This window comes from Trematomus bernacchii, unplaced genomic scaffold, assembly GCF_902827165.1.
Source record: "Trematomus bernacchii unplaced genomic scaffold, fTreBer1.1, whole genome shotgun sequence".
NCBI lineage: Eukaryota > Metazoa > Chordata > Actinopteri > Perciformes > Nototheniidae > Trematomus > Trematomus bernacchii.
This window is the reverse complement of record NW_022987689.1, coordinates 8,544,448-8,556,463: the sequence shown is the minus strand read 5'-3', so window position 1 is coordinate 8,556,463 and position 12,016 is coordinate 8,544,448. Positions and strand designations below refer to the sequence as shown.

General features: G+C 39.3%; 1 protein-coding gene across 2 annotated transcripts; it reads right to left on the bottom strand.

Annotated features, from left to right (window-relative positions):
* Positions 1-5,304, bottom strand: plvapa (plasmalemma vesicle associated protein a). 2 transcript variants are annotated; one of them, XM_034137986.1, is made up of 6 exons: positions 4,639-5,304; positions 3,516-3,567; positions 2,697-3,415; positions 917-1,793; positions 470-524; positions 1-325 (listed from the first exon to the last, which is right to left on the bottom strand). In XM_034137986.1, exons 1-6 carry the CDS (start codon positions 5,032-5,034, stop codon positions 292-294), a joined length of 2,133 nt encoding a protein of 710 aa, XP_033993877.1. In that variant the 5' UTR covers positions 5,035-5,304; the 3' UTR covers positions 1-291. The 2 variants fall into 2 exon arrangements, with proteins under 2 accessions (XP_033993877.1, XP_033993878.1); XM_034137987.1 differs by having other exon boundaries at positions 2,697-3,412.
* Between the last annotated feature and the right edge of the window lie 6,712 nt (positions 5,305-12,016).

Here is a 12,016-nt window from a genome sequence, read left to right as displayed (position 1 = left end):
TTACCGTTAAACAAATCCTTTATTTTATGTATTTACATTTTAGAAATATAACATGTGCTTTTTCTCTGTGAGGTATACACACACACACACTTCACATTTTACATACAAAAGTGCAAGTTATTCAAAATACATATTGAAGTACAAATTGTCACAAACACTGTATAATATATGGTACATTTATTGATATAAAATATGCACTCAATATGAGAAGCTTGCATTTAGCTGTGTATAATAGAATAATAGATGCATTGGGAGATATATCTCTTTTTTTGTTTTCCCCATTAAGATGGACTAACCCATTATTCTGGAGAGAGCTTGTTTTTCACTGGAAAAAGGAAGAAAAAGGAAAGAAAGAAAAAGTTATAGCATGCATTTTAGATGTGAAGCTGATGGTTCCTTTTATTATTTTGTACTGTGTAGCCGTGATTTCCATCACATCCTACAGCTTAAAGACATGTATTATACTCACTCTGATTCAGAGGGGTTGATGATGCGCTGCAGATCCCTCAGGTGCTGAGCAACAACTGTTGGATAAACATAAAGTGTCATTAGCCATCAATTGAGCTGAACTCAAGCTTTACAATACTACACAAATGCTAACAGTTAGCAATGAGATCTACAAAGGCTACAAAGATCCAGCTATGCATTGTAAGTTTGATGAGGAGTTATAATGGAGATTGTTCAAATAGATAAATAGATACTTTGAATTATAATGGATGCTTGCAAAATGATACTCATGATGTTTGTTTAAAAAGGACCAGTTCACCCAAAATATCCATCTATTTACAGATTAGCAGGGGCATGCATTGTGACAGAATGTAATTTTTTTTAAACTGGGTGAATTGTACCTGAACTTAAAATTCTCTTAGAATAATAATAATAATAATAATAATAAACTGCAAACATATATTCTTACTTGAGCCACCTCCCAGTCCACTCGTTCTTCCTGCACCAGAGGACGATCCAAGTCCAGTATTACTATTCCCAGTCGATGGTCCTTTCCCTGTTGCACTTCCTGTCTTACTTTGCCCAAACCAACCTAATCCAAAACCTTTGCTCGTGGATCCAGTCGACCCAGAGGACGAACTAGAAGAGCCGGTACCAGTTGATGCCGGCTTATTGAATGTTGACCCAATGGAGCTACTTGACCCTGATGATGAACTTGAAGAGCCGGTACCAGTTGATGCCGGCTTATTGAATGTTGACCCAATGGAGCTACTTGACCCTGATGATGAACTTGAAGAGCCGGTACCAGTTGATGCCGGCTTATTTAATGTTGACCCAATGGAGCTACTTGACCCTAATGATGAACGTGAAGAGCCGGTACCAGTTGATGCCGGCTTATTGAATGTTGACCCAATGGAGCTACTTGACCCTAATGATGAACGTGAAGAGCCGGTACCAGTTGATGCCGGCTTATTGTATGCTGACCCAATGGAGCTACTTGACCCTGATGATGAACTTGAAGAGCCGGTACCAGTTGATGCCGGCTTATTGTATGCTGACCCAATGGAGCTACTTGACCCTAATGATGAACGTGAAGAGCCGGTACCAGTTGATGCCGGCTTATTGTGTGCTGACCCAATGGAGCTACTTGACCCTGATGATGAACTTGAAGAGCCGGTACCAGTTGATGCCAGCTTATTGGATGCTGACCCAATGGAGCTACTTGACCCTAATGATGAACCTAAATAGCCTGTCCCAGTCGATCCTTGCTTATTCAGCCCATATGATGCAATCTTCGAAGCCAATACACCTGCCCCTGTCCCATAGGATGAGCCACTTAATCCTGTCTGAAATAAAATAAGAAAAATTGATGTTAATAAGGTGTTATTGAGGTTATGGCTTTTTAGGTTTTCAAGTATTTGTTTTAGAAGTATTGACAACATGCAATGAAAACAAACTATTGAATCATTGAATTGACTTACCACATGATTATAATTACATTTTCAGTTTAAGACTCAAACTTCTGGTTTAAAGAACGTCATAGAGATTCATATTTCAGGTTCTTAATTTTTCTCAAACAAATAAATATCTGTTCCAGATCTCAGCCTTATGCTCTTTTCTACTTGAATGGCAGACCATTTCCCTCCCACACTTCCTCCTCTTCATACAAAGCTGCTTCATTCGCAAAAACAAGTCAGGCTGCGTTTATCTAATGCATCTTATGCAAGACGTTAAGCACTCAAAGACTCAGCTTTGTTAGCAATTTAGTATAGTTCTAAAGGACTTGAATGAGGAAATATGTCTTCAGATACTGCAGAGATAGAGAGTTTTGGACAAAATGACCTAATAGCTGCAGAAACGTATGCAGGTCATTACATATAATAAGGGTTTTATAGTTAAAGTCAACAACTATGCAATGCGATTATAACCTGTATAGTATATACTACATTGTGCAATTCATTTATGAATATCCAATGGAATTCCAAGTGTATTTAATCCGCTGCTGATTACAGCGGGCAGTTAACTTCCTGATTGTCTCACATTTTCACAGGGGGGTTTTTACTATTGTTTCTTGTGATGTGGAAAACATTTGATTATTTAAATATTGATTAATATGACAGCTACTTGTGCTGAAGGAAGAATGCAAAAGCAAGGCCAGCTTGTGACCCCGAGAGGTCATGCTACTTTTAACACTCCTGAAAAACTCATAACAGTTTATGTAATCAGTGATGGCACTTTCTTTTTCTTACCTTAGACACGCATGACTTATTGAGCTGCCTATTTTGCTCTGTCAGGTGATCAATCACTCTACTCGTATACTTCACATGGTTGTTCAAGACTTCTATATCTCCATGAAGCTTCAATTTGTCCATCAGGAGTTTCTCCTTGTCCTCATCGTGTTTCTGCTGCAGCTTGTCTAAGTTCTGCTTGTGCTCCCGGATCAGACCTGTGCGGTTTGTGCTGCACCTGCGGTAGTCGTCAGACAGTAGTGTGTTCTCTGCCTTCAAGCGGCTACTCTCAGCCTGGATGTTTGACACCTTTTCTCCCACATTATTCAGGTAACGCTGGAACCTGTCCTCCACTTCCATCGACAGGCTGGTGCAATTGGTGCGGATCTGCTCCAGGTGTTCCCTTTGGTTCGGACAGGTGAGCTGGAAGGCGATGTGTGAAGGGAAAAGGGAGTCAATCTTCTCCAGGAAAGACTTGGAGACATTGGAGATACCGCTCAAGGACTGGGAAAAGTCATCTTTGCATTTTTGTCTAAAGAAATTAACTTCCTTTTCATGCGAGGATTTTTCCCTCCGCAGATGGATGGCTTCCAAGTTAATGTTGTCCCTCTCTTTGACAGTCTGGTCCATTTCCCTTCTCATTCTCTGGATTGTTTGTGTGAAGTTGGACTCCACAAGTCGCAGCCTGGCATGTAGCTGTTCACTCGGACCACAGTTACAGTTACCTAGAAGATTCACTGCTCAGAAACAAAACAATAAGAGCAAAAGGGAAAATATATAGAAACAGTTAATAATTATTAGGTTGTTTTTTGGTTCGCACTAAAGAAATGTCATACTTACTAGTTGTTGGGATTTTGCTATTGCAAGCGAACAACTCGGCAAGGCATTGTTGCTGTTTATAGGAATGTTGAAAAGACAGTATTTTAGGGATTTGCTTTGACAGTTGTGAAATGGAAAGAAACAGGGAAAACTATTGATCATTTACAAGAATCAAAATTATAACTTCAACAATGTCATAGACATGCTCAGACATTTAAAAGTATAATGCTTATTTTTCAACTTATCATTTTAATAAATATATATATTTTACAATCCTATTTGTTGAAAAATAAATTGTGTATCTAATAAGCTCAACTTGACTCAAGCATTGCATTAAACCAGGGTTGTCAAACTCAAGGCCCGGGGGCCAAATCCGGCCCGTGACTTGATTTTCTGTGGCAAGAGGTTGCAAAGAATAATATATGTTTATTATACGGTTACATGATGATTTACAGAAGCACGATGCCCATAAACTACATGTCCCACAATGCATCTCAAATTAGACTTTCTTCTCAGAATTTGACTTTTTTCTCAGAATTTGACTTTTTTTCTTCTAAATATGCCTTTTTTCTTAGAACGTGCCCTTTTCTCAGAATTTGATCAGTGTTTCCCACAGAATTTGATTCTATTTGTGGGGGCACCGCACCGCATGTCACTTCCTTTTTTTTTTTTTAAATGTCACTTCCTTTTTTGATTTTGACTTTTTTTCCAGAATTTGGCTTTTCTTTTTAAATCATTTTGTGACATTATCACTGAAGAGACTTGCAATTATTTGCCCCAGACTTCTGCTTTCAGACGTAGTTAATTATGAAGTTATTACCCTATCTGATAATAATTAAATGCAGAGGCAATAATGTAATATAATACATAATTTTATATATATATTTATATATGTATTTTTATATAGTCTTAAAGTTACAACTGGCCCTTTGAGTGCAGCCATAATGCTGATGTGGCCCGCGATTAAATTGAGTTTGACACCCCTGCATTAAACCCACAAACATATATAACCAACTTAATATCTATGGCTAGGAGTTTAATTCCATATAAGATAGTGGTCTTTAAGTAGTCACTTAAATACAAAAAGTAATACTACAGGAATGTACATGTTGGATAAAGAAAAAAAGCTTAATAGGTTACTCACCTGGTTCTTGTCCATTGCTTGGATAAGAATCAATGAGCTGTTGGCAACTAAGCGGTGTTTAGCCAGGTCCCAGTCATTGCGAGCCTTCTCAATCAGGGTGGTGTTGAGCCAACTGGTCAAGTTCTTCCTCTGCCCCTTCAGGACGACGTTCTCTATGGAGAGTCGGCTAAAGCTCTCCTCCAGGTCTTGGATGCGAGACGTGGATGGCGAGTCCTCCGTCTTACCATAGACCAGAAAGAGCACAAGGCTGACTATGATAAGAGACTGAATGAGCGAAGAGAAGAAGAAGACAATGCGCATGTAGTAGCCGCAGCTCTTGCCCTTTGAGCGGTACTGCATCTTCTTCTGGCTCGCCGGGCTGCCCCTGGAGACCTGGGAGTAGCCAATGCTGTACATGATGGCCAAAGAATGGTCTCAAAAAAGTGGTAAAGCTTGAGGATTACTATGAGTGTCCAGCCAAGTTCAAACAAGGGTCATCTCTAAATCAAAAGGATAGACTAGTTCCTCCTAAGCACTCAGAGCAAGCCAAATTAGTTAATAATAAAAAGCTGAATTATTTCAGACCAGCTTGTGGATTTTACAGTCTCTTAAATTCTGCGCTCCTTCCTCTAACAAAGCCAAACGCACTACAGATGTTTCCTTTCAGCAGTGTTGATCGCATGAGAATTTATCAGATTGTGAGTGAGGTGTAAACATGGGTCTGAATTTATAAACTTCTCTGGCCACACACTTCCCATGATGGGAACCTGGCCTCTGTCCCCTCCCTCCCTCCATCTCCCTGCCCCTCCCTGTGCAGAGATTATCAGTACACACAGACTGCCAAGCATATGTTTTTTTGTTGAATACATTTCATAGTTGAAAATGTTCCCAGATCTTTTTTATGGGATCACGAACATTGTTTTCCGTTGCAAAGCAGGCCGGCAGGACAATGGCTTATGTTGTTCTTATAACGTTCTAGGGCAGGGGCTCTTTGATGCCCCGAGTCTCAGTTCAACATGATGACGTGGGTAAGCTGCCCTCTGTCTCACAGGACAGACAGACAGACAGAGACACACACACGCACACACACAAAGAGACACAAACCAATTGAAAATGAACTACAAGAGCCTGACACTAACAGTCACCACTTTTCCTGCCCCGCATTGTTGACGTGCCAGCCACCTATTTGATAGGAAGCAGTAATTCATTGGAAAGAGGAACTGCGGATGGTCAAAGATCCATCAACTTTTTGGAGAGATCCTAGATAAAAGGCTCCAAGAAACACAGGATATCAGACACAAATACAAGAAATAAACACTCCTTCTGTTTATTTAATTGATGATGAAGTGGGTTGTTTTTATCGTCATTTGTAAACACTAGCTATGGAATTCTTTTTTTGGTATTTACATTTTGTAAGTAGTAATGGGATGTTGCCAACCTGAATGGCTCAGCTCTCCGCACTTAATTTAGTAAGAGAGGCTTATTGCATAACTCATAAAACCTCACTAACATATTTGATCAGTTAGTCCTTTTTATATTTTATTTTTCAAGCATAAAATAAAAAGTATATAAAAATCAAGTAATACAAAAATGAAAGTTATTAAACACTTTGACGTTATGAGTAAAACGCCCAGTTGACTTCTTGCTGGTCAGGAGTGGAAGATTAACACCACTGATGTCTGTTTGCTAACACAAAGCTATGGCTACTTAGCTTAGCTGAGCATACACTGTAAACGGGGGGAAACAGCTGGTTCTGTCCAAAAGTGGCAATATCTACCAACCAGCCGCTCTTAAGCTCACTTAACATATTGCTTCTTTACTCTGTACCAAAAAAAAAAAGAATCCTGCTAAACTTAACAACAGGACCCGAGGCTAGCTGTATACTGTTTCCAACCAGCTACTGGCTAGTTTCATAGTTTCAAGGCTTTATTGTCATTTGCACATTAGCTCAAGTGTAGATATGGCAATGAAAAACTTAGGTCACAGGCTCCTCCAACAGTGCAACATATATATAGGACATAGAACAAATAAAACAGATAAAATAGTGCAAGAGAATGTTTTGAGATGTGCAAGTAAATACAAATAAAATAGAAATAGTGCAAGAAGAGTCTACCGCAGTATCAGTGGTTTACAAGACATGTCTGAGTGGTATCAAATTACTCATCCAACAGTCTGCCAAAAAGTAGATACAAATATTCTCTAAATATATATAAAAAGTAGCTAAATGTTATATTGTTAGATTATAAAGAATCATTTGATTTAATTTATGAAAAATAAATAATACACCACCCCAACATGTTATCATTGCCTGTCTAACACTTTGAGGTACTTCCAAAAACAAGTCTGGTCCTGGAACGGATATATCCAGTAAAGAAAGTGTATCCTGTGCAAAGGATGGTAGCACTGTTATTCCAATGTGCACATCAACTGTGCTCCACTGCACTTTGAGGTGGAAGAGGCTGGAAATGTGTGCCCCTCAACCATAAGACACCGATGAAATAGTAAAAAGCTCTTTTGAAGAGTGAAAATTGTGTTAAAGGCTCAGTTGACTAAAATTATAAAGATACAAATGTACTTGTAGTATGTAACTTAGCCACATTTGAAATAGTAAAACCAAACAGTATACAATAAACAAAATGGTAAAAATAAAGGAAAGGCTTGTTTTAATTTGTCTGCTTAAATGTAAGTAATGTAATATTTTTTGATTCATTTTTACCCCCATAATAGTAAAAAGACACCTTTGTATGTTTTTAATAAAACAAACATACATTTACCCAGAAACCCTGAGAGAATACAACAAGTCCTTATTAGTGTTAGAATTGTTAATAAAAGATCAGTACTGGACATATTCAACATCGTCATGCAAATACATCATTTTGTTATTTTTTGTGAACCAAATAATTATTTCCAAACATTACTAATACGGTTTGTTGTTTTGCAAAAAATGCTTATCAAAAGCTGCCCATGTGGGTATGAAGCAGCTTAATTTGGCAAGCCAAGCTGTACCACTCCCACCACCCAGCCACTGACGGTGTAGCATCTGCTGCTGTGGCTGAAGCGACAGTTATCACAGAAAGTGCAGCGGCCTCTGGGTGTCACAGATTACCACATTTACTGGAACAGTAAATGTGGTATTGTGTTGGCGATGTTTAGAGTGTTCTGTTAGACACAAAGCAAACTGAAGTGTTTACAGGGATTTTTTTCCTGTCAGCTGAAGATCTCTGTTGAGATTGTGTTGGCCTGATTTGGCTTTTCTATGTTTAGTAAGAACTAGATGTTCCTCACATTAATATTTCAGCTTGTCATGCACCAAATTCCTAAAAAAAATCACAGAGACTGACTATAACAGTTGCAACGTTATAATTTGTACCTATTTTAAGTGGCAACCACTTTTTAACATGTAAACAATATATATTCAGCAAACATCAAAGTGTGCACCTAAAGAAAGAATAATAGGTTTCAATAGAAAACCAAAATTGAAAAAGGGAGAGAAAGGATGAACAAGCAACCAGTAACTTTGTAGATGAATGTTTTTAAGGGATCTGTTAGAAACCTGAGAACAACTGCACTGGTTATTTGTTTACCAGGAATTAAGAGTGCACAAGTTAATTGAAAAAAATATGATTATTCTTAATATAATTATCATTCGTATTTTCTGCTGTGACGTGGTAACTGTAAAACTCCAGTTTACATGCAGATGCTCTGTAATCAGATTTTTGCTATTTTGAACACAACATGCGTAATTTAAATCATGATAATAATGATAGTAATCATGAAGCATTTGGACTGGAGCACTGAGTGGACAGTCTGAATGCCATACTCAAGAAACACAGACACACACACACCGCATTAATTGTCATGAAACACTGTCACCTGGTGGGGATAAATATAACTGCAGCCAAAGACTGATAACGTTCCACTTATTAATAAATTAATCTACGTCAATAAAGATTCCAGAAATAAGTGCAGTATCAATATGGTAGCACATGGCGGATAATATAAACAGCGTGTCCTGTATACATCAAGCTACTTATTCATGCATTTGACTATTTAGATCATATTATTTGTGTTCAATAGTTGATGGGACAAGTCCAACATACAGTCGATGTTCCTGAATTGTTAAAACAAGAACAAATCTCCAGGTATAAAAAATGTAATCTTACAGAGGTCTTACCTGACTGAATATAACCTTTTTAATAATAAAGTGTTTTACATTGTGGGAAATACTCTTCATACCAAGAGCTAGATGAAGAATGTGGTACCACCGTAGCCAGTTAGCTTAGCACAAAGAATAGAAACAGTGGGATACAACTAGCATGGCTCTGTCCTCAGAAGCGCTGTCATGATTTCAGATTTTCACGACACAATCCTGCCCAAGAGAATTCATAATAACAATATTATTGGTATATCTATAGAAAAAGAAGGAAATAGAAACACGATTTCAAATGTAGCTTTGTTTGATTGTCTGTTTTTGGCGATGAATTACACTAATTTGTGGATGTGGGGAAGCAAGACAAAGTGTGAATGTAAAGAAACAGAAACAATTCAAGCTGCGCTGGATTATTTAGACAATGTTATCATATGTGAGTTATTAACATGATCAATAGTTATGGTAATTATGGTTTATCGAGACGCCTATTTCAACAAGGAACAGAGTCTGCCAAATACAGCTCTACTAAACATGTTGTGTCTGAACCATTATTCATCTGAAAAACTGTATAAAAAGCGTACAACTCATTGGCTGTTTTTACATTAGCTGTTTGTCAGCCGGGAGCAATAACCTTTAAACTCTCTGCTGGTCGCCTGGCAACTGCTCAGTATGTTTCTCCTACAATGTCTAACTATCAGTTTAATTGAAGCATAATTTCTCTGTTTACCTCTTACTTCAGCATTTTTCACTCCTCCCACCTGCCATATTGTTTCACCTGCCCTCACTGAACATCAAGCCTCCTGATGATAACGCCTGAATAACACGTAGAATCACACTGTGAGGTTTCCCTCCAGAGATGTTTGGCTAATTGGTGAAGGATCTGGTTACCCGGATCACAGTCGTGTGCTATATCAGATGAAAGAAAGAAGAAAGAGGTCTAGAGACACTGAGGGGAAGTGGTAAATACCTGAGTCCACCACCAGACAGAACAAAGACAAATAAACAATATGGTGCTAAATAGCTGCATGTGCAGAGTTCGTGTTAAGTAGAGAGAGCGTGGAAATGCTGTCTTTTGTTGTCTGTGGACTACAACCCGCTGGAGGATTAAAATGATGCTGTACGGTTTCAGTGGGGTTAAAAAATGCAGACGCTCATTTATCATGACAATGCATGAGGATATCAAAGGCAGAATTGCTCAAATGAACTTCTCAGCAGACACTGATGTGCAATCCTCTCAGATCATTATTCAGGCTCAAATCTTAAAAAGAAAGGCTCGCTGTGACCAGTGGCTCCTGTGGTGGTGTGATAAGAAAGACTTCAGCATTCGCATCAAAGACATTCTCCCTCATATTGTATTCATCAGCTTTAAAAATAAAAAAAAAGACTCTCTACTCAGCCAAGAGGCAGCAGGGGCATTAAGGGGTAAAGTAAGGGGGATTTGTGTCGTAATGATGTGATGTACAGTGGCTTTCTGCATGCTCCCGTCACCATCAGAGGTGGCTGAAAAGACAGAATGATGAATCTCCGAGAGTTAATCCCCCTCTTCTCCCCTTGTTCTCAGCCCAGCAGATGTTTTCCCTTGACCCGCACAAAAGGCCTGTGTTTTTGTTTCCAGGCTTGTCCATTCCTCAGAGGTCACAGGTCACTCTGGTCGCAGGGTGAAGCTGTCACTGCAAGTCTAAACATTTGACAGCCATCAGAGCGTGGTGAAAAACGCAGTCGCCGCGAGAAGGGAGCCTCATGATTACTTTAAGTCAAGACCTACTTTCCATATGCTGATGCGGTTGAGAGCACCCTGACACCCTGAGATCGAATTACAGTGGTTGCTGGGGATGCCTCAGGGAGAGGGCTGGCCTGACTTTAGACACTTGGGGGGTGTCGGGTGGGGGGTTGTATTTGTTATGGGATGGTCCTCTGTTACAGACCTTAAAGGTTAACTTGAATAGTTGAAATGTTAACTGAATCAATAGCTGTGTAAGTCATGTTTGGGCTTGCAGAGGAATGCCAAAGGGTGAGGTTTAATTACCCATCTTGTAATCGTAACTTCAAAAGAAGTCTGAGAATTTAAAGCCAAACTTAACTAAAGTGCATTTTACATTTGACCGGAAATGCAACTGATAGGATGTCTAATCATTATTACAAGGTTAATAGGTTTGCATGGCATACATTGAAACAGAACAGAACCGTTTAATGGTTTGTAGTTATCTACAATACTCAGAACCTGCTTCACTTTCGACCACTGACCGATACAAAATATATATGTATTGCTAATTGTTTAGACATTTTGATTAAATATACTAAAAAGGTGTATCCACTTAGATTATACATTTGCTTATCCGTGATACATTTGTATGACTTGTGAAGTTAGAAATGTCAAATGAATGGTTGGCCAATTTCAGAATAAAGGGTATGGATGTTATTATCTAATGCCGCGTTTCCACTACACGGCCTCGCTCGGCCCCGCTCGGTATGGCTGGGCCTCGTTAGGACTGGCTTACTTTATGGCGCATTTCCATTACAGTTTAGGAACTGGGGCAGTATCTATAGTAACGCAGTGTAGGCGGAGCCGTGACGTGATCTTCAGAGGACCCCAGAAAAACAACACAGCCGTTAGCTGTTAGCACTCAGAGCTCACAGCTCCTCATATATGTTCAGAAACTAGACAAAAGTTAAACAAGTACAAACCACAGACTGCCTGTGTCATGGTGAATACAGTCGCTGCTTTATTTATGTCTGTATAGGCCGTTGTTGTGAGTGTGGACGGTCGGAGGATATACTGCGTTAGCTTAGCCAATCTCCATTTAGAAAACAAGCATTTTAAAAGGTTTTTCCCCTGCCGTCTGTCTGCAGACTTGACAAAGCATTAATTCATAGTTTTTACTAACCGGTATCAGTATGTTGTTACTTCGGCATCATTTTGAAACGTGTATTACAATTAAATCACGGTCAAATATGTCCATCTTGTTGTAGTTGTTGCCCCCTTGCCAGCGACGCTCTCTCTAGTTTAGCATACTCAGCCCGACTCAGCCTCGTTGTCTCTGGCCCTGGACCCACGATTTTATGAGGCCAGAAAAACTGTGAATTAGGACCCGCCGGCCGGTACTAGGCCAAGTGGAAACGCAACCAAAGACGGGCCGCTGACGTCACAGCCCTCTTAAACCGGGCTGCGGGCTGTAGTGGAAACGCGCCATAAGAGGCCAAAAAGACCAAAAGGCCTTTTAAGACTTTAATGTTATCCGTTGAAAAACA

Excerpts from the sequence above, each read along its gene's own strand:
- plvapa (XM_034137986.1), bottom strand. The coding sequence starts at position 5,034 with ATGTACAGCATTGGCTACTCCCAGGTCTCCAGGGGCAGCCCGGCGAGC. Across the intron at positions 3,416-3,515 it reads TAGCAAAATCCCAACAACTA|CAGTGAATCTTCTAGGTAAC; the intron begins GTAAGTATGACA and ends TTTGTTTCTGAG. Across the intron at positions 525-916 it reads TGGACTGGGAGGTGGCTCAA|TTGTTGCTCAGCACCTGAGG; the intron begins GTAAGAATATAT and ends TTTATCCAACAG.